This window comes from Wyeomyia smithii, chromosome 2 (genome assembly GCF_029784165.1).
Source record: "Wyeomyia smithii strain HCP4-BCI-WySm-NY-G18 chromosome 2, ASM2978416v1, whole genome shotgun sequence".
Classification (NCBI taxonomy): Eukaryota; Metazoa; Arthropoda; class Insecta; order Diptera; family Culicidae; genus Wyeomyia; species Wyeomyia smithii.
In genome coordinates this window covers 249530274-249557991 of record NC_073695.1, presented here as the reverse complement: position 1 = coordinate 249557991, position 27718 = coordinate 249530274, and the positions used below count along the sequence as shown (strand labels likewise).

The 27718-nt window shown below is 36.9% G+C and overlaps 1 protein-coding gene across 2 annotated transcripts in view; it reads left to right on the top strand.

Annotated features, from left to right (window-relative positions):
- The first annotated feature begins 3958 nt into the window (after positions 1-3958).
- LOC129723360 (choline transporter-like 2) overlaps positions 3959-27718 on the top strand; it is a 39256-nt gene continuing 15496 nt past the window's right edge. Inside the window, exons 1-2 of one of the 2 annotated variants that reach the window (XM_055677541.1) lie at positions 3959-4989; positions 17380-17451. In XM_055677541.1, the coding sequence (XP_055533516.1) occupies positions 17421-17451 (31 nt within the window). In that variant the 5' untranslated portion in view covers positions 3959-4989; positions 17380-17420. Of the gene's footprint in view, positions 4990-17092; positions 17249-17379; positions 17452-27718 lie in introns of those variants that run through there. The other variant, XM_055677542.1, reaches the window with a different exon arrangement.

Here is a 27718-nt window from a genome sequence, read left to right as displayed (position 1 = left end):
ATGTTGCAACTTGACAGCTGCACTGAAATAATCTCACATATTCAGATTATATGGGAGTGTTATAAATTTGCACTATTAGAATTTCCAATCAAAACGATGTGATCGAAAATATGTCATGCATTCTTTATAGGATCGTCTGATAGACTCACTACATTACCAAGCTTTTAAAATAGATATGCAAATCGTTTAAAAACTAAAGAACATATAATCGATTAGACTCATTGGAAATGCCATAATTTATATCTTGACACCCAATAACAATTTCATATGAAAATCTCATGCATTCCTTGTTATTATCCCATAGAAATAACTTCACTAAAGGGACTGTTTCTTTCATATAATATGTACATGAAAACAAATCGAAGTGTTTGTTTATGAAAAATACAAGAATTTATTATAAAAATAATATTTATTTAAAAAAATTTGTTGCCCGTATATCTCTTATTGGAATAAAGCAATCCTATCAATTAAAGCTAAAAATTAACTACGTCGGTCTGTGGCGGTCACAACTTTCGAGAGATTTCACTACCGACTTCATGACAAATGATGATTAAAAAGGAAATTACCGGTTCAACGTTGGCCACTTGATCCGAGTTCCAATGGTCTGTTCGTTGTTTGCCCGATGATACGATTTGATAAGTGCCCATTTCTTCGGTGTGATCTATAGTTGTGAATATCTATAGGTGAGTTTAAACTCAAATGAAGTATAGAAAAATAACTTACCTATTGGAGATTAGAAAATATACTTCCAATCGCTCAATAAGACGCCGTCTTTTCGTGGCGTAGCCATTTGAATCTGGATGATTCGATACCAAATCCAAACGACAGAACAAAACTTCACAGTTAAACTGAGTCCAAAGTCACGGCGACGTGTGTTTTTTATTGGATTTATCAATAAGATTTATATGTTGGTTTCGATACATGACGGTTTTATATTCTACTTTATGAAATGTATTCCGCAATATTGCCTGTAAATTTAACTTTTTACCACACGTGTTAGACGTATATGAATATCAAATAAAAGGGATGTGAAAATCCGATAATCATTATTTCGTTGTGCGATTCGTTAGAATTATTGTATCACACTTTTTTTACAAAAGAATCTCTAAAAGAATCAATTATAATTAAGAGATCTTTTGGTACGGTAAATTCATTGGACAAATTTAATACAGAATATATGTCGACTTGTTCCAGTGTGGGGGACGACGAAATTCTGTTTATGTTGATTGATTGAATCGACTTCATATTAGCTCTGCCTAGTCGAACTAACTGCTTTTGTGAATGCGTTCTAACAGGGCAGTTTATTATTCAATGTCGGTTATGCTGATCGCAGCCTTTGCGCTGCCCCTACAGTGGGGGCTTTACTAAATAAAGTAAAAATTAGACAACTACAACAGAATTTTATTGCATCCCGCACAGAATGTCTGCTTGTGTTGATGTCAGAAAATTATTAACCTTAAATTATTTTTTTATTTGCCTTGGAAAAAAGCATTTTGCGGTTCAAAATCGGTTGCTAATTACAACCTTTGAGCTGCCCTAACATTGGGGGAATTAAGATACACGGACAACATGCACTGTGGAAGCTATTTTACATTCAGTAAATTCGACGGGTGCGACAGATTTAAATTGCTAGGATGCAACACAGAATGCTTGCTTGCGTTGACAAAAATTATTAACTTTCAATGACTTGTTTATTTACCTTGGAAAATTTTGATTTCCAAAATTGGATTTCCTGATGGCAATCTTCGTGCTGCCCCAACACGGGGGGAATAATGGCTGTCTGGCGACACACGCTGAGAAAAACCGCGCTGCTCCTGAGACGTGGTGACCAACCAGAGGGCTAGTGCTGCTGCTAAGGAAGGACGACTGCTGTTGTCGCTGTCTAGAACTATTATGAGCGGCTCCGGCTGAAACAGGCTCTTATATAGGCCAAATAGCATGTTTTCAATTGCAAGGTATATGATCCTGTCGACCGTACTTGGGAAGCAAGCATACAACGACCAATCAGAGGTTGAATTTTTCGTTTTGACAAGGCTTGACTATTTTAAATGGTACAATAGTGTGAACAATAGAATTACAATTATCTTATTTTGGGAAGAATCTTAGAAGATTTTCCAATCTATTGCTGCAAGAACGAAGGAAATCCATCGAATACTAACCGATTTATTAGCATTTGAAATTGGACATATTTTTCACTTTTTTCGGTTTTAGATTTTCATTTCACATCCCTATGTAGCCGAACTTCCTGAGAGAAGTATTCTACTTAAAAAATCAGTCAAATTCGCTCGACACTACGCTTGGACGATATTCCCCGTGTGGTTCGGTACGCCGTCTTGTCGAAAGACGTAATGATCCTTCCCGTGGAGGTCCCGAAGAGCCGAGGTCACAATCTTCTCCAGAAGATCGGTCTTATAGTACGCGACGTGGGTTTTCGCGTTTTAAATAACAGTGGGTGCTTTCCACGCTAAAATACTGCCCCCTGAACCATCACCGACGCGGTGCTCTGGAACCGCGGGATGTTTATGTGGGATCATTTCCTCGTCAAGCCAACTTCGGCACCCACAACCGATCTTTTTGTACGTTGTGCGACTGTTGCATGACAAAAAGGTTCTCATTAGAAAATACGAACTTCTGATCTGCGTGCCGCGAAAGTACTTTACTACGACATCGCGATACTCTTTCATCGTGCGCGGTGAACAAACAACAAGTGATAGCAAGTTGACACCGTACACGTTGGTTAGGCTATAAATGAGGTTAAAACTGATTCATTCATATTCAAAATTATGGAACACCCTGTAGGTGCACAGAAATTTGTTTGGTGCACCGAAAATCATCGAGATAGGGGGAGATATCGATGAGATATGGTGAGTTGACTGTACCTTCAACCTCAGCACTTGATTGTAAGTTCTACGACGCATACTTTGATCCATCCGAACAACAATTGTACCTTTACGGAAATGTTTTATCACATCATATACAATTGATTTGGCCACTCTCAGTGATTTCGCGATGGATGCTAAATTTTTCACGTGGATGTCCAAAATCATATTTCTTCTCTCGGCTTCTATTTTGCAGAACTTCTTTAAAATAAAGCGTATTAACGTGAAGTTTTAACCGACGAAACATACAGATTTTGCTGTCAAACGATTTTAGATGCGCGTACTATGACCCATAAAATATAAAATGATTTGAAATTTCGAATCAAACATTATTGATGAAAATAAAATTTAAAACTCCGAAAATTTACTATGAACTGTTCTACGTGGGTCGAAAAAAAAATACAATTTGACAAGAAAACCCGCTGCCGAAGTGGTTCGTGAACCTATATTTTTTTTAGGTTATGTAAAAATTTAGGATACAGTTTTTCAAATATATTCTCACAATATTCATTCGTTGAAGAATTAATTTAATTAAATTAATTGAGTTCAACATTCAACAATGTTTCAAAATTTAGTTTCCGGTTGTCGATCGACAAATTCCACTTGCTACTGTTTTGAGTCCATTCAGCCTAAACCAGTATGGTAATAAAAAAAAGAGCAAAGGTTAAAATAACAGACAAAAACCACATTATTGGTTTAGGATATAACTTTTATCTTATGATATTTTAATAACATGACCACCATCGTCATTAAAAATGACTCATCAAATCACTACAGATGGCAACGAAATGATCATGTCTTTCGATGGAACAACGTTAGCATTACCGGTTGTTCTGAATGTCGTCTAGAAGTCGTTCTTCTGTGCCAGTTGCAATTTGTAGGTGGAACAAAAACACCGCCACCGGCTGACAGTGTGTTTCTAGCTGGTTCATATAGCATCACAGCCAAAAACACTGCTATCGCGTATGTTTGCCGGGCGAGTTTGCTCTGCTGAGAAGGGCGCTCTCGTGATGTGATTCGAGAGGCTGAGCGCACGGTTGTTCAGCAGAGTTCGCTACTAGCGCGTTGTGGTTGTCTACTAACGCATGGGAACGGGAACGGGAGGACGGATATCTTTTCGCACGAGCGCTACGGCGCGGCGGTATTTCGTTCATTCGTTTGTATCCGCTCGGTTCGCGTAGTTCGGTTGTTGTGCTGTTTGTTGGGCTGCCGTCCGAAATAGCAAGTGCAGGTAGCGAAGCGAGCGAGATCTCGCGGGGCAGCATCTCTTCACTCTGGTGTGTGGCGCTTCAATTCGACGAGGTCGTGGCCGTCGCTGGCGGTTGTGTTCTTCTATAAATGCGGGTGCCGCCGAGGTTGGCAACGGTACTACGTAGAAGGGAAGGCCAATAATTGTGTATCGGCGTGAGCGATAGACAGAAGCAGAGGGGGGAACGAGTGCACAGTCAGTCTACAACAAAAAGTTGTAATAATTTGTGCGCTTTGGAGTGGCCTCGATTGCAGGACCATACGTCGTTTGGCTCCATCCCGGCAGTCTGAAGCTGCTTTGTTTCGTGTGCACTGTGTTTTGAGTTGTGGTCCGAAGTGAGCTGCACGCGTTTGGCAGCGTAAAGAAGTGGCGTAATTGATGAAATGTATGCCGGAAGTGATACAAAATAGACCACCGAGTTTGTGATCATAAGAGTAATGTTAGATTTGATAAAATTGTCAGAAATAAGATTTTCAGTTCGAAGACTAGGAAGTGATTTTTTTACGCAGATCAGCTTTCTTTGTTGGGTTTTAGTGTCTGCGGTGTGGTGAAGCAACAACAATAACAGTATTGTTTCCAATCCGGAACAAAGAGAGGTCGGGGAACTGGGGTACTATAAGTTGGGGATCTGCAGGAGCGTGGTACGCGTTGAAGAACAGAGCAGGGGGTCGAGTGCAGCGCATCTACGGGAAGAGCATCGCGGAGTCTGGTTTTGATAAAGTGTGAGTAAGTGCAACAAAGAGACAATCTCACTTCGAAGGTGGTTGTCCCCTGTAGACACATACACTTACACCGGTCAGCTGTTTTGGTCCAGACCGGAATTATATGCAAGCAAAACAGGTTGTGATAGAAAGCAAGACGGTAAGTTTATACGAGATGAAAGGACAACAAAGACTTTCCTTCTCCCCTAGTGAAATGTGTTTATTCTCGTGGTAGGGCAATGTAGGGTTAGAAATTGAATAATTTGTGATAATACTCAAGCTACGATCATTTCTTATTTTATACGATGTGCACATAACCCAAATTTCTCCTACAATCGCATGTGCATGACGCTGAGATTCACTGAATGTTTTTCTGTATCTTTTTTGTGTGGATGCTTGATGTTTCCATTGTTTGAAATTTTGCTAGGATCGGGTTGTGTTACTTTCAGATTGTCGAAATCCAACCAACCGTCCGTAACACGCGGTACACTTTGCATATACTGACTGGTCAAGGTAAAATTTAAAAGCAATCCGTGTTAATGCGCACCTTGTGATCGCCCTCAGAGCGTGTTAGTCATCTTATCTAGTTTAAGCTCCCATGTCCACGGTGTAAGCTTAAAAACTTTTGCTTTAAATGTTAGCAAGTAATCATTCTACATTACTTTGTTCAAGGTAAGCTAGAACTAGCATATCTATCGCATCCACTTCGATACTGATAGGAAAGCAATGAATCAAACTGCTGCAGGCTACTTGCGATTAGCGAATCGTGGTCATTATCGCTAACGTAGTGCACTATCACTTGTGTCTAGATCTCCCTTCTTAGGGATTTCATGCATATTTGTTTATGAATGTTTCCTTGAAATCCTTCTTTAGAGCAGTTAGGAGGGATTTTGCCCACCCAAATTGATTTGCGCAACTCGGCCAATTAATAAATTATGATTCATTACACATAACTGATAGATTCTTGATTTGAAATGCACTCGGTCTCGATCGTTTTGGTTTGTCAATGACTCACGTCATTGTCTGCCACGCATGCCATGGCCTCAGTGGTAAAAACCCGCTGTAGCACTGCAAGTAGCAAGTGTGATTTTTACCGACTCATATTTGGCGAAACAAGGAAACCCAACCTCATGCCGCAACCAGCTGAATGCTAATTAGGCTGTTATCGTTCCGCCAGGGTTGAACGCTTGCTGCTGTCAGAAGGATGTTTGTAAACAATGTTTCTTCTCGCAAACGATCAGGCACTTTCATTAGACTGTTTAAAGAAAGTAGGTAGTAGTTAAAGGTAAAGGCCAGTAATTGTTGTTTGTTTACGCTATGTTCGTCGTGCATTCGTAATGCAGTAGCAAAGCCAAGGCAATAATCATGATGTTTTCCTTACTCTCGATATGCTAGGGGATATGATGACCAGAGGGGATTCACTGCTGTCAAATTTCATATATGTGTGCGTTATCGCAGATCAGCTCTGGTCCATGACGTTTGTTGGTCCGTGACGTTTGTAACTATGAACGATAATATGGAAAAAATCACTACACAACACATTCATAAAGGTTTTCCGCGGTTTCTCGAGTTTTGATAAAAAAAACGTTCCAATTCTATAATATTTCACATCGATCAATTTCATAACCAAAAAGAACAAAAACAAACAAATGTTGGTTACACGATGTTTGACAGATAGATCCCCCCTGATGATGACAAACAGAGCAAGAAATACGCGCATTCAGTCAAGGCATACTGCGGCTGACACGCGAGCCTCGAAATTCGATCAATCGCGTTCGCATATGAAGTGTATGTACCATGAAACATCTTGTCGCTGTTTATTCTCACTTTCGCTCTGTTGACAATGAGCTCAATTGTTCTGGTGTGGAGCAGCATGTGATCAAATTGCTGGCGTTAAACCGCATAAATTTAGCAGCAAGATGTCACTCGAAAGTTTTATCGTTCTTAATAATAATAGAAATATGACGCCAGCCACCAGGAATGCCGCGAGAGTTGTTTTTGATTAATGTAGTTAAGAGAAGATGCCATCTCAAAGGGTTGTTTGTAAGAGGTTTTTCATGGATTTTTTTCTTTGTCAGAAACAAGCATTACACAAAATCTTTTTTGTAATTCAATATTACATATTCAAAGATTGATATAACAAAAAAAAAAAAGGTCTAGACGTCTTTGTTATCTACACTGGGGTACATTCTGTAAAATTGGAAATGAAACTGGCAAATGTTCCCTCAGATTTCAACATGCTTGTAAAATTAACAGTCCTACCGTATAGTACAGGAGAAGCTGAGCGCCACTGGTCTACCATTGCAGCGGTATACGATTTTTATTCGTGAGCAATCAAGGAAAAACTGCAATGCTGCTGCTGATGGTGATTAACAATTTATCTCATGAATATAACATAAATGATTTAACAAGAACTAAACATTTTTGCAACGGTTATATTAAGCTATTTTCATTTCATTTTGTCTTCGATGTCCAATTTATAAAAGAGTAAGAACCGGCAAATGCTTGTAAATTTTTGTGCTTTTACATTTATTCAGAATATTTTTTCACATTTCAACATTGTTAGATGATTTTTTTTTTATTTTTAACTTAGCAAATATTACAGGTGTATTAGCTAACTTCGTAATACAGCAAATGTAATTGATAACAAATCAAGAAATCTGTCAAGCGAAAAACAAAAATTAATGTTTTTAAACTTCTTTGTAATTGTTGATTGCTGCGATTATTTGCTGAAGCTTGTTTATCTAGTTTGACATATCTTCTAATGTTTCACTATTTGTGAGCCTATGTATCAACACTACACTGCCCCTGTTTACATAGTTGACGTAACAACCAACACCATAATTGCGAGAAAAACGCGTTTTTGTTATATTAACCCAAATCATTAGATTGAGATACAATTTCAACAAAATAGTCTATCAATTTTATGAAGATTGATGTTTGAAAAGAGGCCCCATGGATTATACGAGTCGGCCCGTGGTAATTGATCTAGAAAAACCGCTACGCCAGTTTATGCGAATAAACATGTATTTTTCTCGCAGATTGTTCGCATAGCTTGGCGTAAAAACTTGAATATTTCCTACTCTGCCTCGCAGTTGATTCAGTTTTATCAATCGTGTTTCGGTCAAATGTCAGTTATTGTCCATCGGCAGTATCATTTAGACAAACACGCACAAACACACATACACCTACTAGAAAACGTAAGTGTGGTTTGGAGTCCGCACCAGCTTTCATGGAACCTGCGCCTCGAGCGTATACAGAGACGTTTCATCCGATTGGCCCTGAAAGAACTACCTTGGCGTGATCCTACGAATCTGCCACCCTACCCGGATCGTTGCCGCCTGCTTGGACTAGACACTCTAGAGCACCGCCGCAAAGTACAACAGGCTGTATGCATTGCCAAGATTCTAAACGCTGAACTGGATTCCCCGAAGTTGCTGTCATTGATGAATTTCCGTGCATCTCAACGTATGCTGAGGCCCTCTTCGATGCTTTTGAACCAATTCCATCGCACGAACTATGGTTATTATGAACCTGTTGCCTTTTGTGTGAGAACATTCACGAGTGTCGAGCATCTTTTTGATTTTGGTGTGCCTAGTCATATTTTTAAACGTAGGTTAACTAATTCTAGTTACTTTTAATGATTATCCTTTTTCATTAAGACTTTATGTCAGATGATGCACTTAGAAATAAACAAATAAACAAATACAAACACATGCATAAAGACTTACATTTACGCTAAGGTGGGTAATCGTTACATGGAAAAATGCAAACTTGACAGCACAGAGCCAGGACAATATTTTTCTTTGGTTCAAGTTAGGCTCCCGGACAATGCTAAACCTGCCGGATATGGATTACTCGTGCCTCTGATTGGTGCATTACATATGCATGTACATAAATTTGTATGAAAATTAGTGTAGGAAAACTTTTGCGCATGTTTCTTTCGAGAAAGCTATCGATCAATCCACTTCCGGTAGTGTCAGGATTGTTTGGGGCCCCAAATAGAACCTTAAAAACGTTCAGGCAAATCGATTAAGTTTACCCACCGTATTATACACACACACACATTTTAATTATTTCATCTGATGCAAATATCCACTAGTAGGGGGAAAGGACACGGTGACTTTACACCTTCCTGTTTTGTGGAAATATTCAATATTCAATCCCACTTTCCCCTTTACCCCTTTCCATGGAATATTTGTCGAATTAAACGACTTAACTTAGACAAACAGACCGTAGTTAGACAGTCGAATAAAACGACTTAACATAAACAATTGTATGGAGTGACGCCATTTTTTGCAACCAATTGGCAGTTACGCCAAAACGTTTTACCAATATTTCTCAAAAGTTTCAGAACAAAATGGTTTTCTTTTTGTTTGTAGTGTATGTATCTTGAGGAAAGGAAGCTGAATCAACGAAAAAGTGCATTTTGGTCATTTTGGCTCTTACGTCAACTATGTAAACAGGGCAGTACAGGCACAATAACCTTTGTAACTAAAAATCCCTCTGATTACAGTGTCCCACGCCACCATTTCAGACAACTCCTAGGGCGGTATACCTGGTAGTATTTCGCTCGACTCTCTCACATGAACTATAATCAGAGCAAAAATCATGATTTTTCCACTTGAAAGTAACTATTCTGAAGAGTATGTTTAATAATTGAGTAAATTTGACTAGAAAATGTTTGACAACATAGTAAGCTATGTGAACGCTTCCCAGAGACAATACACTAAAAAGTATGCCCACCATAACTGTTAGCAAAGAGTAAATCACGGACATGTAATAAAATTGTTTTATATTTATTTTTATTAAATTTTCAATACACTGTGCTACAGCGATTTAGAACTACTGAAGTGACCTAGTGTAGGTTGTAGGTCTTGTTGAGTATAACATTCGCTCATACTAGAAATTTTCCAAACACCCCCAAAATCTGAAGTTATGGTCAAATAACGATTTTTTGAACTTCAGCGCATATAATATTTTTTAACTCAGTCATTTATCAACCGATTTTAAATATTAAAGCAGTTTTAGAAAGACGACTATAAGAGCTTTCAAAATATATACAGGTTTGTTCTAATATCAATGAAACATGTTGAGTTATTTGAGCTTAAATCTAATTTTTTAGACTTTTTCACACAATTTTTTAATTTAATTGTCAATTTTCCGTCTATTTTTGTGAGAAGCATACCACACATATACTATAATTTTGAAAGATTATTCAATTCCGAATCAATTGAAAGTAGTTTTGTAAAAATCGGTTGATATTTGGCTAAGTTATATATTTTTTAAGAAAACCAGAATTTTTAGCTTCTATCGCGCAATTATTTCACGGAACTACAAATGATGAAAAAATGCAAGTACTTTTGATGTGACTTAGTGTGGGTTGTAATTTCAGTCAAATGTTACTTGCGCGTTTACTTGAAGTTTTTCAAATACACCAAAAATTATTAGTTATGGTCAAAACCAGGCATGTCTAAACCCACCACACCACCCGCGTGTGTGTTTCAAGCGATACCACGGAGGGTATTTAGATTGCCTTTCAGTGCGTATACAAAACGAAAAACCCGCAGTGTTCTGGACAAAACAGCCCTTCGAAAGATTCGGCAAACACAAACACGAGTGTTCTCAACTTCGTGAGCCCTCGAGAGCCCGCATGCCTACACGTGTTTTCTCAAACGCTTCAATTTTCCAAAAGTACATATGAAAAAAATATTGCAGGTGGTTTGTTAGCAGATGGGCCACATGCGCTTTGGAGTGCTTTGGTTTCCCCATGCCTGGTCAAAACCCTGTTTTTCACCTTAGCTCACATTTTTATGTTTAATTCAGTTATTTTTCAACCTTTTTTTTTATATTTTGGCTGTTTTGGAAAGGCGAAAAATAGAACTCTTGAAACATATAATTATGTCTAAAGAGTTTACCTATATGTGATGAATAGTTTTAAATAAAATAAGATGATTTATATTCAATAAAATAAGATGATTTATTTTTTTTTTAATTTTACGTATATGTGATAAATAGTTTCAAAATAAATAAAATAGTTTATGTTATTTTTAAATTTTTCCAAATTTATTCGCAATCTTTTACACATTTTTGTAATGAACGAGCTTTCATTGATGTAGAATTTGAAAAGTACCTTTAGTTCCAAACGAAAACAGTAAGTGTTGTTTATGAAAATCGGTTTAATTTGGCTAAGATATGACATGATGTTTTCCACCATATACTTAGATTTCATCAAATCATGCCTCAGCATAATTATAACATAATTTCATTAACAACACCTATTGTTTTCGTTTGGTACTAAAAAGAACTTTCCAAATTTTACAGCAATTGAAGCTTCATCATTACAAAAATGTGTGAAAAATTGCGAATAAATTTGGAAAAATTAAACCATCTTATTTATTTTAAAACTATTCATCACATATAGGTAAACTTTATATATATATATATATATATATATATATATATATATATATATATATATATATATATATATATATATATATATATATATATATATATATATATATATATATATATATATATATATATATATATATATATATATATATATATATATATATATATATTTATATGTTTCAAATGCTCTATTTTTCGCCTTTCCAAAACAGCTAAAATATAAAAAATCAATTGAAAAATAACCATAACATAAACAACAACATAAAAATGTAAGCTAAGGTAAAAAACAGGGTTTTGAACATAACTTATAATTTTCGGGGTATTTGAAAAACTTCAAGTAAATGCGCAAGTAACATTTGACTAAAGCTACAACCCACCCTAAGTCACATCAAAAGTTCTTGTATTTTTTTATCATTTGTAGCACCGTGAAATAAATGTGCGATAGAAGCCAAAAATTTTGGTTTTCTTAATAAAATATATAACTTAGCCAAATATCAACCGATTTCCACAAAACTGATTTCATTTGATTCGGAATTGAATATACTTTCGAAATTATATTGTATTTGTGGTATGTTTCTTACAAAAATAAACGGCAAATTTAAAATTGAATTGAAAAATTGCGTGAAAGAGTCTATAAAATTAGATATAAACTCGAATAACTTAACATGTTTTATTGATATTAGAACAAACCTGTATATATTTTGAAAGCTCTATTTATCTTCTTTCTAAAACTGCTTTAATATTAAAAATCAATTGACAAATGACTGAGTTAAGAAATATTATATGCGCTGAGGTCCAAAAAACCGTATTTTGACCATAACTTCAGATTGTGGGGGTGTTTGGAAAATTTCTAGTATGAGCGAATGTTATACTCAACAAGACCTACAACCTACACTAGGTCACTTCAGAAGTTCTTGAATTTTTTTTCATGTAGCACAGTGTAATGAACGAAACTTAAGAACTAATTTTTAGATTTGTAAAATTTAGAAACTGCTGTTTTAAAAAAAGCCAATTCATCCGTCTTGTTTCTTGTGAGAAAATTGATACGTTAATTTTAATTGAAGTGCTTTGTTATTTTTGACATAGAATTACTTCTTGTGGCAATACTCTGGGAGAGGGGTGTAAAATGAAAATCTAAGCATCGCATAGCGTTTCCAAAACTGCAAAACCGCGATCGAAATTATTTTGACCGAAAAAAACTGATTTTGGAGCCATAGTGTCTTCAGCAAAGGTTATACATTAATTATTCTTCATTTTATAGAAGTAATAATTTTGTGACTATTCCACCCAAAATTGAGAAACGAATTTGAAATTTTTTAATTTTTGCATTTAAAAATTCACCTTTGTCGAAGACTTCATACTTCTATCTGCCTATTTAAATGGATTTTCGGGGAGTTTTCTATACATTGCCACTAAAAATGTAGCTTATGAATATAACATTTACTAGTTATTTTTTGCAATTTTTCAATGTTCTACAATGTTGTTTGCTATAACAAAAAAAAAATTCATCTAATAAAGTATATGTTTGTTTCATATATTTCTTTGGTTATTGACGATTTTCATTAAAATGACACTGGTCAACACTGGTGCGGCCCTAAAGCTCGAATATAAAAAATGAAAGATTATAGATTTTTTGCTATTCCTTTGAATTTTAGTGCCCCCGCCACCAACATTTTTCCAGAGACCAAAATGAGTTTTCACGTAAACATAACGTTGAAGCGACGAACGCGGCGAGCCATTAATATGCGACACTCTCACGTAAGTTGACGCATTTTGATAATGGCTGGGGGCACCAAAATTCACAGTCAAACCTAAAACGATCACGATTTTTCTAGTTTAGACCACTGTGCACTGTGGGATTTTCAAATAAATCTTTCAACCAATAATTAATGTCTTGAAATATAACCCTTGGAATGTGTAGAAACTATTTTGGAAGTTATTCATGAAATGGTGGTTAAAAAACGTGCTTTAGAATAAGTATTTCGTCGGTTTTATATCACTTTTTTGTACTTTACGACCTTCAAAGGGGCATTACTCAAAAATGTACAGTACGATGATTTTGAAATTTTAACCAGAGATTCTGGACATCATAACGAATCGAGTGGAGTACTCAGATTCTTTGGTGCATTTTTTTTATAATAACGGTCTGTGGGAGCACCATGAGGTAGTATTTCATCAATTTTGGCAGTTTCTCGAAACCTTACAAAATTACATCTGGAATTGAATTCCTGTTTCCAGGAATCATTCCGATTCCGGAAATAGCTATATTTGGTGACATTCGATCCTATTTGTTATTTTTAAACCAGAAGCCGCCATTTTGTAATCAAAAATGGAGTTTGGGGTCGTTCTCCGGTCTCTGTATATTAACACCAAAAACCATAAAAATGGTCTGTCAATTTATGAACTTTGATCCAATGCTTGTGAGATTCTGTTTAAATATTCATAAAATTCTTTAGTTTAGAAACCGGGGGTTTTCCCGCAAAACCGGATAGTCGGGAATAAGAAAATTATGACGGAGTACTGTTGACGCTGATTTCGAAGTAAATAAGTTGCTGAATATGTTGGTGCGATTAAACAGAGGTTTTTTAGTAATTCACGAATTTCTGGTTTTCAGCTCTTTCAGAAGATATTCACCTTTTTTTTAAAAACCTTTTTTTCATTTTCGAGCTTTTCGTACGTGGAATAAAAACTACTCGAAAGCTTTTGGTTTGATTTTGAAATCTGTAGAGTTTGAAAAAAAAAAACGAAATCTTGATCGGAACTTGTGTGGCGTATTTATTGGATGTCATTACCGTTCTAACTGGGACTTACGGGGTGACAAAACTATCATCAAATGACATGATGCGGTGCTAATTGCTCATCCATCGGTCATCATAGTTTAAGGAAGTACAGAGTTTGTCTCAAACCCAATGGCGTCATTGGTCGCCATCTGGGTTTTCCAGTGCAAGCAAACCACAAGCACGCACATAGCTTATTACAGTCTCCAAATCCGGCCTAAAATAGCATAGCATAGATCTTCGACAGGAACCCGAGCATGACGACGCCCCTGCGGTTTGGTGCCGATATTGAATGATTTATTTTTACACGTTGAACTAACGCAAATCACGTAGGAAATATTACTATTTATGACGTCCGAATATCGAACCAGAGAGCAGACCATCTGTAGATCAGCCGCCAATTCGCGTTAGCAGTTGGTCGCGCCAGGCAGTCAGTCAGTCCTCTCAAGTGGTTCCAACTGTAGCTTATCAGCTCGGTCCGACCGAACGCCTCCCGAAGACAAACAAACAGACAACAGCACGCAATACTGGTACGGTTTTTGTTCACGATAAGCTTTGTACAGTGACAACAATCAAAGGCAAATGAGTCAACCAATGAACGGCGTCTGATCGGATGATCGTGATCGATTTCTCATTCGAATTACATTTGCAACAAATCTCAATTAAAAACGAGTTTTATACCGAACCGGCACAAGTGTTGACCAATGGTTATTTAAAACGCTTTGACGTTTATGTGCAAAAACTAGGCAAATGGGGAAAGTACATTCAACTTTCGCCATTTACTATACACATACGTATGACTAATCGGTTGTGGTTGGTAAAAAAGCGACACGAGAGGCTAGACAGACCAGACACTACCAGAAGTGACCGCGGTTTATTTTATTCGCTAGCCTGTGTTCATCCGCTAATGTATCATATTTCTGCTTGAACGGTATCAACCATCAACCATCGAAAACAATCGGATTCTTTGTGTCATGTGGCGCAGGTTTAGAGAAAGTACAAAAAACAGTACAGTACTGTATCGGGATCGAACTGGAAGGAAAACAGACCATTTTTACATCGCATAGTGATTCATTAGCTGCAGTTGGATGTTTTTGCTTTGCGCAATGGTGCAACGAATATTGTATCTGCATTAGCCCTTCTGACGGAGAACGTCATACGTCATACGCGATGTTACGGAAGCAATAAAAAAATTTGAACCAAATGTAATCCAGTCTTCTGGTTAAAGAATTTTGAGTTTACTTTTCCCCACTACACTGCCGTGAGATGACAAAGTGACGTAAGTGCCACTTTCTCGAATATGAGTTTTTCATGCCAATTTGTTCATTATTCGAAGACCTATCTTTTGGTATCTTCCTTTTCGTTGTTACTTATTCGTACGTTACATAAAATCAAAAAAACGAAGTGATGTTGACACACATTTCCATATAAAAGTGACGAAGATTTCTTTCGTTTTTGGGCCGTACTGAAAAACTGATCACTTGGATCTACGTCACAATGTCATCTCACGGCAGTACACTTAAAGTAAATTAGGCTTCTTTCACTTTTGAATGATTAGAACTAAAAATTTTATTCTATATACCACGTTCGATTGGAAAATTAAGCTAAGAACAATCGAAAACATAACGATTAGTAGCTTTGTCGGCTTGCCGCAGCAAAGTCAGCCTGTCAGTCAAGTAGAGATATTTCCGTCCCCTCTGTGTGCTTCTTTTTGATGTTTTGACTTCGTTCCCAAGCGATGTTGCGCAACACGATTGTTTCGAGAACATGCACAACATCTTGTGACCATTCTCAATAGTGATATTCAATATCACACTGGCGGCTTTGAGTGGCCGGCTATTTATTTTTCAATTCTGTCAGTCTAGTTTTAAGACTCAAACTGAAAACTGTTGTTTTTCCGAGAGTACTCCTACAGCGTGCTGCATGACAAACTTCAACCGAATGGGAAGGCCATCGTATTGAAGGGACCTAAATTAGTACACTACACGAGAACCTCGCCCAACGAAAACAGCCGTGACCCGGGAAAATGGACTTCAGCCACAACACAAATGGGGCGCTAAACGGCACAATTTTTCTCGCTCTCGCTACCCGAGAAAATCGATTTTCTAGTGGTCTTGAACTTCCGCCGGTACTTGAAAACAGTCACATCGGAAGTTCAAGGTTGATTGATGTTTCTAGCTACGGCTTGGATAGGTTTTAATGTTGCTGGAGGCAATAAACGGAGCGAGGAATTCAAGTTAACCACGCGCCCAGTGTTTACAGTTGAACTAGATTAAAGGTTTCTTAGCGCTTCCTATATAATCTGAGATGAAAGACGCGTTTGGTATTGCACTAATGAAACGGCTAATAACAACCAAGCGAGGGAAGTGTAGACGGAAGTGGAAACGGGGTGTTTAATATTTTCTGTTCTGTTGTAGAACACTATTCGATTTAATCATCAAACAAGCGCTACCCTGAGGTAATTTGGCTTATAAACAAAAACGACCGATCAAAGTATAAACGAAAATGGACCAATACTCAAGTTAAATTGAATCTGACTTTTTTTTTTGGCATTTATTAGATTAGTTTTGTTTCTGTAACTAAATACTCATTGGTATGGGTTAAAAATTCCCAAATCTCTCGCCACACTCCCTACATGATCATTTTTTTTTTCGAATTGCTTAAAATAAATTAAAACACGATTATTTACTTACTTCAAGTAATAAAATTATAAATTATAACGATAACTAGCGTTAACTAGCTAACTCTGGGGAAATTTAGAACAGGTTTAGAAATGATTCATTAATTCATGTTAGAAAGATAATTCTGCAACTGTTTGTTCTCCAATGGATTTCTCAAGCACTGCAAACTGGAGAAGATAAGAAAGATACCAAACAAGCAAACAGACATCCCACTAATCTGCGCACCGCCGAACTTATACGAAAAATTCCCCGTTCCGGCTCAAAGCCAAGGATGTTGATGTTTACTTTTCCGCCTGCGCTGCTCGTAACCATTGCAACGCCCGAGTGTTGAATACGGGTTCGGTTCAGATAACGCATGAACAACCACTTCGCACCCGCAGGTTCCTGTAGTCAGTATCATCTTATCATTCGAATAGAGCGACACGGAACGATTGCTCAATTATTGCTCTACATAACTATTCTGTCCCAGTGTACCGGTTAACCTTCCGACCGACCGACTGAAGCACTTTGCTTTGTTAATCGTGGCCTGGTTGTCCCGCGTTCGGTGAGTGTTTGACTCATCGGTAATGGCTTTAGTGGTTGCACAAGGGTCTAGATATTTAGTTTAGTTACAGTTGCATTACTACTTGTTGGAAACAAACACACTTATCGCGTTCTATCTGTGTTTTGTTTTAGGAGGTTTTGGAACGCGCTCCGCTGGCAGAGTAGTGCGGAATATGGCCAAACATGACGGTGTCGATGGTTACGGTAAGTTTTTCTTTTTTCTACATACCTAAATCATAGAACTACTGTTATCATAGTTTTCATTTGCCGTTGTGAATGTCATTGAGTTTTGTCAAGTGCAGAAAATGCTAGTTCACTATCAGTTAAGTAGTTCGCGTGTGATATGATTCACTGTAGGAAGGTTTGATATACAATTAATGAAATTGATAGTAAAAATGTTTCAATCTGTTACTTGCTAGCAGTATATTTTGCAACTGCCCATGTAAAATTTGACGAGATTGTTTGATCCTACGTTTCTCGCAAGATAATCGCAAGGCTCCAAGAATATGGGCGAAACATAAAATTCTGTTAGAACATTCTAGTTAAAACCCATCATACAATTCCGTGTCAAGAGGAATAAAAACCATGATTGTAAGTTCTACGACGCTTTTTGATTTCTGCCGATACATTACGTACGTACTACGTACTACGGTACGTACTGTCGTTGCGGTACTGTTCGGTCAGGACAATTGAACAGGAAACATAATAAAATATTTGTTATAACCTTTCAAAACATTGTACAAAAACGAATATTTAAAATAAAGACGGTAAGAGTGTAAATATAAAGAATAAAATTCAAAGTAGATTTCATCGAAAATCGAGGAGAGGTTGTCATTTTTAGCGATCAGTTAGTAGTAACAATTAGTAACAACATTAGTAGTAACAATTAGTAACAATCAGCATCAATGGAATTATCAGTAGTATTTGTGGTACAACACGATTCAATATGATTTGCGATCTTAAGACATTTAATTCAAGTCTATGGATTGTCGTGATAAGCTTATCTGTAGAACATCGAAAAGGTCATGATGAACATGTTAGTGAACCTGTTGTAAACCAGTTTTAGATGTTGCGATCACTATTCTCTCTCTCAAGGAGGAAAATAAGTATGGATAACTAAATGAATGATTGGGAAGTCATTCAAAGCCTTTTACTTCGTTTACGAGTCCAACTGGAACTACGATACAGTCAATTGTCAAATCGTAGAACAAAGCGATTGCCTAAGAACTTTTATAGTTTCAGCGATCGTCTCATATCTTCCCCATAGTTGACGTCAGAAAAATATCAGAAGGGAGAGCTATACCGTAATCATTATCTTGAAGGTTGTCTGTTTGTTTGGTCCCTAGAACAATGTATAATCAACTACACTAAAAAAAACCGCGTAAAAAAACCGCGTAAATTCCGGAATCCGCGTAAAAAAAGCCGCGTAGAAAACCCGCGTATAAAAAAACCGCGTAAAAAGCGACCTTAGTGTACATGATTCAGGGGCATTTCTGTTTTACGCTTTCGTATCTTAAATTGTACCTTTTCTCCTGTCTCTTTTCTTGGCTAAGGTGATTCAGATGCCTTAAAATGGTTCGTCTTATCTATTTGCTTTCGCTATCATTAGATGTTGGTAGGTTGTTGCCAGACAAACAAAAGATGCAATCAAGAAACGGTTTTCCCAGTTCAAGGCAAATCTCAATGACGTACAAGCGGGCCTGTTTGAGATTTAAAGTAGCTAAAATCGGGATATTCTTAGTAGTGCACAAAGTTAGCGAATTACAATTTTCCAATCGGTCCTCAAGAAATATACTTCTGTAAGCGCATTGCGCGATAGTTAACCTTGATTTTACCGCAAAGATTGTCATTGCAATGCTTATATGCATACACTAATGCTAATGATCGTATACTGACAATATATAATTTTTTCCAAGAAGGTGCTAATGCAGTCGTAAATTGTGACGATCAGTAGCCGGCGGAGACAGTCGTAACAAGCCATTAAATCAGAGCCAGGTAGTATTTAGTTACTGTACAGAGTTTAGCTAGAATAATTTGCATAGAGGCTTCTATATGCAATATTCTTCTCATTTTGCTATTTCTTATTGGCTCTGATTCATTTTTTTAATTGTTTAATTTTAATGCATAGCCATGCGGGTTTGAAATTTAGGTCAACAAATTGTTAAAAAAAAGTGAAAACAAGTTGTAGCATGTTTTTTTAATCATTCGACACTAACAATAAAAAATTAAAAAAAATTAAATTGAGAAAATACACAACAGAACTTGAAATTGGGGTTAAGCGAAAGTTTTGACAATGCACTAAAGCGCTCACAATCACAAAAATTAACACTACATTATAATGCAGAAAATAATTGAAATTCAATTCGGCACTAACTGTAAGAAGAGATATAAAAACAGGGCGCATGGGATGAATAAAACAATACCTAACGTGGGTCAGCAGAGCGTGACCAGGCAAAAAATGCTTCAGTAGTATTGAAACATTAAAATCAGATGGGCGTCAGTTGTGAAAAAATCAATTATATAAGGTATTGTTAATGTATCATAATAGGAACAATTTAGACTATTTTCATGATACATAGATTGTCATGTCACATTTTCACTATTATCTACGCATGAAATCATAAACATATTACGTATATCAAAATAATCCGTCCGTTCAGTTCACAGAAACAATAATGTATAACATATCCGACGTAAATTATTTTAAATATGCAGTTTTAGCAGATCGGGACACAGGGTGAATCATGATCGGAACACAGGGTGAATCATGATCGGAACAAAAAAAGTATCATAATCGGACCAGCCATTTTGATTCAGATTCATTTGAAGTCAGGTATTTTATTGGAAGACAATTTAATTGCCTAGAACTATTCCTAACATTTCAAAATGGGCACCCTTAAGGATTATGACTTGGTTTTTTCAAAGTGACTATATCTCATTGCGTCTTTTTATCGCATTCTTCTTTCTATTCACTTCCACCTTCATCTTAATTTTTGTGTTCATTTTTAATACAGTTTTAATATCTTCAAGAAGAGTTTTCAAAATGCAGTTTCTAACGTCAAAATAATAATTCACTATTTGTTCTGTAGAAATTAGCAGGCGATTGATTATGTCATGGTTTGTGTTTACACGTTTGTTTTTACATGTGAATGGTATGATACAAACTTAAATTATGATTTTGGTACTAAGTGCTTGTGATACGAAACATAAACAATGATTAGTTTTTGATACTGCGTTGAATATTGAAATATTGTTGGGTTAAACTTGTTAATTTGAAAACAGTGTGATTGTTCATACTGAAATATGTTTGAAAACGTTGTTATTATCAGACTAATACGAGCCATTTGTTATTCTGTTAACTGTTTGCAGTGTGCAATTTAAATTTACATTTTTAAAATGCAATATGTGCCAAACAAATAGTTTCTCTTCGAAAGAAAGGTACTCTGCGCAACTCTGCGCAGGATCGGACTAGATGCTTTTTGAAGCATTTTTTCCAAGCTATCTTTTAAAACTAGTGCCAATAGTGCTAAACCCTGCCGTCTAAACTTAAAACGGTGATTTATTAAAAAAATACTTAATTTTTTGATTCCGCCTAATTTTTTTTGAGTATTACAAACGATCCAACGATGAGGATTTATTCTCTCCTATTTTACAGACAACTTTTCCATAGACGTCAACATGACACAAGTTACCCTTGAGGCTCCAGCAAATTTCGCAACATTGTACTTTTTTTCCAAGAAAAACGTTAAAAACGCTGATTCAGTACCTTTGAAAAATCATAGAATATTCAAATTTTGTCGTAATGCTCTAAAAATTTGGACACTCCAATAGTAAACAACTATAGGAAAAATAAAATTGAAATGAAATTTGCATTTTAATTTTTGAGTCAATGCCCAGCGATTCCCCACTGTTACTCCCGGGTTCAGAAAACTTTCGAATATCACAAGTTTCCAAATCCAAACCGCGTAAATTCCGGAGTCCGCGTAAAAAACACGTAGAAAAGTGCGTAAAAAGCGACCTTAGCGTACAAAAATTCAGTACCTTTTTAAAGACCGATAACGGCGCCGGCAACGTTCTCCTTGGTTAGGGAAAGAAAGAAAGAAGTGTTACACAGTCGTTGTTCTAAGAGACCGAGTTACAATCTGCATCTCTGAACTATCTGCAATTATAACTTCCTGGAGAAGTTTTCATTCAACTGTGTGTGGTTTTTTTTCTGGAATTTAGCTTGAGGGAAGGGTCAAACTAGAGGGATGGGAGATGAGAGGGGGCATGAGAAAAAACCCTACGAACAACATTTTAGAATTGTCATTTAAGAATAACATAAAAAAATATAGCAGTCGAAAATTTAACTCAAAATGGTTTGAAATTGCTATACTGCCGCGCATAGCATGTCAGTCCCACCTGCAAAATTTAGTCGAAAAAGGAAAGACCGTTTTCAGAGGTTACCACAAGGAGAACCACAATCTAGAATAATATTAAAAAAATATATATATAAATCGAAGTCAAATGTTCGAAATGTTTTGAAATTGTTATAAGTTTATCAACTTAGCAACACACACCTGATCAACGCTCAACTTAAAAAACTAGAGCAAACTGACAATTTGGCTTATGATGCTTGATGCTCAACATCAAAAATTGGATAGCATCAAATAAACAGGAAAATTCCTAATGTAACTCCAAACATTTGAGAAAAAAAAAACTTTTTTAAATGATTATTTAAATTTATTTAAATGGGTCATTCCATGTCAAGTGATCAGGCAAATGCAACGACTCTCTCCGATTCGCTTCAAAATGAATTAAATGACTTGTCTTAGGTCGAAACTGAAAAATCCAGAGTTTTGGGTCAATCGGACAACCCCCCTCCAATTGCGGGGCCCTTCATTTTTGCATTCTTTGACAAAAAATCATTTTCCATGTTTTGGAAAACATCATATCTCAGAGGCCGTAAGAGCTACAGACAATATTAGACACTCTTTTTAAAGGTTATTGAATTTACTATCGAATGGCATCATCAGATTTTGCAAACAGTGTTGCCAATATTGAAAATTTCACGTTTAAAAACTAAAACTTCGTTTATCTCAAAACACCCCCAATTTTTTTTTATATCTGATGTCACCAATGTGTTCAGATGAAAATTTTACATAAGAATCACCTGTCCACAAAATTCAATATGCACCGTTGCGGAGATATTCAACTTTTAAAATAAAGAGTTCGTTAAATTCCAACAATACGCCTACAAATGCGATAAGCCTTATTAAAACGCATCCCAAACTAAATCACCGCTTCAAATCTCAAAAACTGGTTTCTCATATTCTACTTGATGGTACCTGAAATAACAGCCAACGTGCGTTTCATTAATTATAATTATTTAACAGGTTTGTCATAAATTAATGTTTGATATTTGTAGTACGTGACGACTTCTGTTTAACTTTTGGAGTTAAATTGAAATAGGTACCCGATCAGAGCTTGACAATGTCTTCATTAAAATGGTAGCGTCCGCTTGAGGTGTCGCCGATTGCATTCCTCGGATCCCTGGAACACATTTAATTAAATCAAACCTGGCAGCACTGACAACTGGTGGATTTTATCGCTCGTTTTATCACAAATTTGAAATTTTTCTTTGAGTTACCGAACCATTTCCTCTCCAGCACTTTCTAGACTTTCATTTGCTGACTAGAAACAGCCTCAAAAGATTTTTTTAAAGCTTTTGATGCATTGAGCAGTTTTTCTCCACTGTATTTTTTCGTTTATTTGATCTTCGACTCACTAACGGGTGATTGACCAACAGATTTCAGAACCGTGTTAAAGCAAACCAGCTGTGTCTTTGCTATACAAGTAAACGATTAAAACAGGTTCAAAACAATTTCAAACAAAACAAAACAATAATGACATCGCAGAAGTGAGCTAATCACTTCATTTCCAACATTTTCATGTTGTAAAGAATATAGTGTGAAAAATCCTTTTACTCAGCTCATGCGGAGTTTCCAATTCCTCAGCTAAATGATCCAACTCACCAGTATCTATAACAAGGAAATAAAGAATGTTAACTATAATGCTTGTAACATTACTTGTGCTGAGGTATACACTCAAAATATTTTTCACAATATAGTAACCGGAAAAGTTACGTGAATATTTTCCACTATCGTTTTTAAGTAGATTCTAGGTGATTGTCTCTTGAGTTCATCATGACCTGGTGGAATACATTATCCTTCGAATCTTATTTAGTAGACATATGCGTTTCATGTGAGTTTCACGACGAATTCATCTACTGGTGAAGTGAAAAGCATTTGAGTATCTGATATCTATCACGTTTTATGCAACGTATATTTTTATTTATTTCTATAATTTTTAATAGATCGCAAATGGTTTTCAGAAATTATCGAAATATATTCCGTAATAAATCTGGGGTATACCAATTCGTAAATGAATAAAACGACATGAAAACTGATTAATATTACAACATTCGTCGACGATAGTTACCGCTTAAGCTGTTTGTATTCAGGTAACTCCTCTACCTCTGAACTAAAGCTGTGTAAACCCTCTTAACCTGTAAGGTTAAGACTGGATGTTATTTAGATTTTTTGAAGACTCACTTATTTACAAGCCATCGAGAAATTCTGTTTTGTGTGCTGACACTGAATCAAACAACAGCTTCGCCATTTTGATTTAAGGCTATTTTCGCACAGAGAATTCACGCGATACATCCTGTTTGACGTTCTCCAGTTTACGTGGATAGTACGTGATAAACCATGGCATACATGTGATTTTCACGTAAATGTTATCATGCAAAGTGACAGAAAATGAACAAGTATAGGAACTTTCACGTAACAATAACGTGAAAAATATTTTGAGTGTACTATTTTCACCGATTGCTACACCTATTTCCTGATCCATCATTCTATCTTGCGAATTAATCCTTACAACCTCCGCTCTCAGTGCTGCATCACATTGGACACATGTCTCTTGACCTCCTACTATTTCCTGATTGTTTTCATGAAACCTGCCATGAAAACATGACGAAATACAGCATTGTTTCTGTCTAGCTGCGAAATATTTGCCAAACTGTTTTTCATGGCTTCCGCATATAGTTTGCAAACGTTGAAGACCAGACCGAAGTTTGAACAAAATCCATTCTCGCGATGTTAAGTGCGATCGATTGTGATTTTCAGCTGTACACTTACTTTTTAAACTCCAACCTATTGAACACATCATTTTTTTCACTGTCGTGAAAACTCAAATCAACCTCCGTATGTTTTGACAGAAACCACGTTATGAAAACACAGGAATAAACCGTCAGAAAGGCCATGAGAAACCCACATTTGCGATGTCTTCTTCGTATGCTCCCGTTTCGTAAGAGCGAGGAGCAACATGATGGCTGTGAGCGGGCCTGGCACTACTCCGGACAATCTAGTCCGGAGGATGTGCGACGACCCGGACATCTGGAACGCGGTCTGTGCGGCCGCCTCTCAGATTGTTCTGGAGCTGCAATGTGTGTGGCGGGTCAACCACCAACACGCCAGTGGTAGCTAATTACCAGTCTCCAGGTAGTTAGTTAGGAGGTTATAAGAGTAAAGAGGGTGCATCACGCACAAAAGCCACTCCCCGACGTAATACTTAACCGTCGTTCCGGGAAGACCAGGGCTGGAGACTGGAGGGGTTTTAGTGGGTCGGGACAGGGATCAGTAGGTGCCTGGGCGAGTGTAACTACCCCAGCATCTCTCCCCCAGTCTCATCCCCACACCCTGAGTTCTCTTCTCAGGTGTCTGTTTGCAGATTTCCCCGCCACCTTTAAAAAAAAAAAACCCACATTTGAGATGTGAAATAGTGCTTTTGGTTCGAGTGCGTTTCACCATTTGGTCACATTTGTTATGTGAATTTAACGAGCTCGGTATCTTAAAAGTTTAATATCTCCACAACGGTGCATATTGCATTTTGTGGATAGGTGATTCTTATGTAAAATTTTCCGCTGAACACATTGGTGACATCAGATATAAAAAAAAAATTGGGGGTGTTTTGAGATAAACGAAGTTTTAGTTTCTAAACGTGAAAATATCAATATTGGCAACACTGTTTGCAAAATCTGATGATGCCATTCGATAGTAAATTCAATAACCTTTAAAAAGAGTGTCTAATATTGTCTGTAGCTCTTACGGCCTCTGAGATATGATGTTTTCCAAAACATGGAAAATGATTTTTTGTCAAAGAAAGCAAAAATGGAGTGCCCCGCAATTGGAGGGGGGTTGTCCGATTGACCCAAAACTCTGGATTTTTCAGTTTCAACCTAAGACAAGTCATTTAATTCATTTTGAAGCGAATCGGAGAGGGTCGTTGCATTTGCCTGATCACTTGACATGGAATGACCCAAATTTATTTGAATTTTATATTAAAATTAATTTAAATAAAGTCCTAAAGATTAATGTGGTACCCGTGGCTCTGTGGTTAGCGATGTCGGTCGGCTAGCAAGAATTTCAATTTGTATTTCAACCTTCAACCTAAGAGCTTGAGCTTGAGCTTGAGCTTGACGACCACACACTTCGTAGTTGCTTCTCCGTGATTTATCTAAGCCAGCAAAGTTGCGCAAAGAGCCACGTATATGGCTACTTGGGATTAGTTTGCATCTTAAGTGAATAACAATTCAGTAGCTACCGCTTTGTATGGATCGATAACGGCGCCGGCCACGTCCTTACGATCGTTAGGTTAGGGACCATGTTGTAAGGAAAAAGTTGTAACAGTCGCTGTTGACAGACACCGAGTTTACCTCTGCATCTCCACGACTGCCACGGAAAGGAAGATTTGTGTCACCGTGGTAAGTGACCGAGTCGGACAGTGTTGTGCTCGAAGTTAATTAATTACCAAGACGAACGATGAGCTTTTTCTTGTCAGACCCTGCGTGTTTAAAAATTTGTCTATTACTGTTTTCGAGCACCCTCGGAAAAGCAAATACACTTCGGCAGGCGCAAATCATGTAAGGTATACGCGCTATCATCAAGTTAACGGAGGCGATCTTCGTCTAGACGGTCAGACCGAGTTTATTTCTGCGTTCTCGAGACTGCGGTGGAATGAAAGATTTGTGTTTTTATGCACGGAGGTAATTGCCGAAATCAAACAATGTTGTGCGTGAAGTTCGCTAATTACGGAAACGATCGATGAATATCTTTCTTGCCAAACACCGCGATCCTCTGCAAACGACATGCACTAAAAAGCATTTGCCACTCGTAGCATCCAGCTATTTGTCTATTACCAATCCCGAGTACCCTCGAGTACCTACCTTTGACCTGAGAAACCAGAATAACTCCGAATTAAACTGGAACCACTTTGAAGCTTTTACCAAAAACTGCATGATTTCAAGCTTAACAGAATATGACCAAAGGCGTTCAGAAGAATAGAACAAGCAAAACGGTTAAAATTCAGCCTAAACAAAAAACAGCAAACAAATTTAACTGAAATTAGTGTTTAATAAAATTTAAATAAGCATCTATAAACCAGAAAAAAGTTGAAGTGGTTGTGCATGAGACACGACCGCAGGGTAACGAAGAATTACGATATCCTGTCTTATGTCAATGTTTTTTGCCTTTCTCCTAGAAAGGTATAGCAATCACTTGCAAAACCGAAAGTATAAAAGTGCTCCAAAGGGCCGAATGGCATATATCACTCGACTCAGCTCGACGAGCTGAGCATTTTCTGCATGTGTGTGTGTGTATGTGTGTGTGTGTGTGTGTGTGTGTGTGTGTGTGTGTGTGTGTGTGTGTGTATTTGCAGATTTTTATTCTCACTCATTTTTCTCAGAGATGGCTGGACCGATTTTCATGAAATTAATAGCAAATGGGAGGTCTTTTTGTCCCATAAGACCCTATTAAATTTTATTGCAATCAGATTTTTAGTTCAGAGGTTATGTATCAAAATGTGAAAATCATGAAACAACATTATCTCTAAAACCACATAACCGATTTGAACAAAATTGGTTTCAAATGAACGGGCTACCTGAAAAACCCTTAACTTTTGAATTTTATAAAGATTGGACATGTGGTTTAAAAGTTATGACAAGAAACGTGTTTTAAGGACTGTTTAATCTCACTCATGTTTCTCAGAGATGGCTGGACCGATTTTCATGAAACCAGTGTCAAATGGAAGGAAGTTTCCCCATAAGACCCTATTGATTTGTTTTGGAATCAGATCATTACTTTGCCTGTTATGTTTAAAAATGTGAAATCCAGCTATGAAAAGGAACATATTCCGAAGACTACTTGGACTCACTCACTTTTCTCTGAGATGGCTCACCCGATTTCCACAAAATTAGTGTCAAATAATAAGTCTAACTGCCTCATAACACCCTATTGAATTTTACTGTAATCGGACTGTAATTTCGTCTGTAATGTACCGAAATGTGAAAATCACGAAACTTCATTATCTCTGAAACTACACAACCGATTTGATCAATATTATTATCAGATGAGCGGGCTAGTCAAGAGTT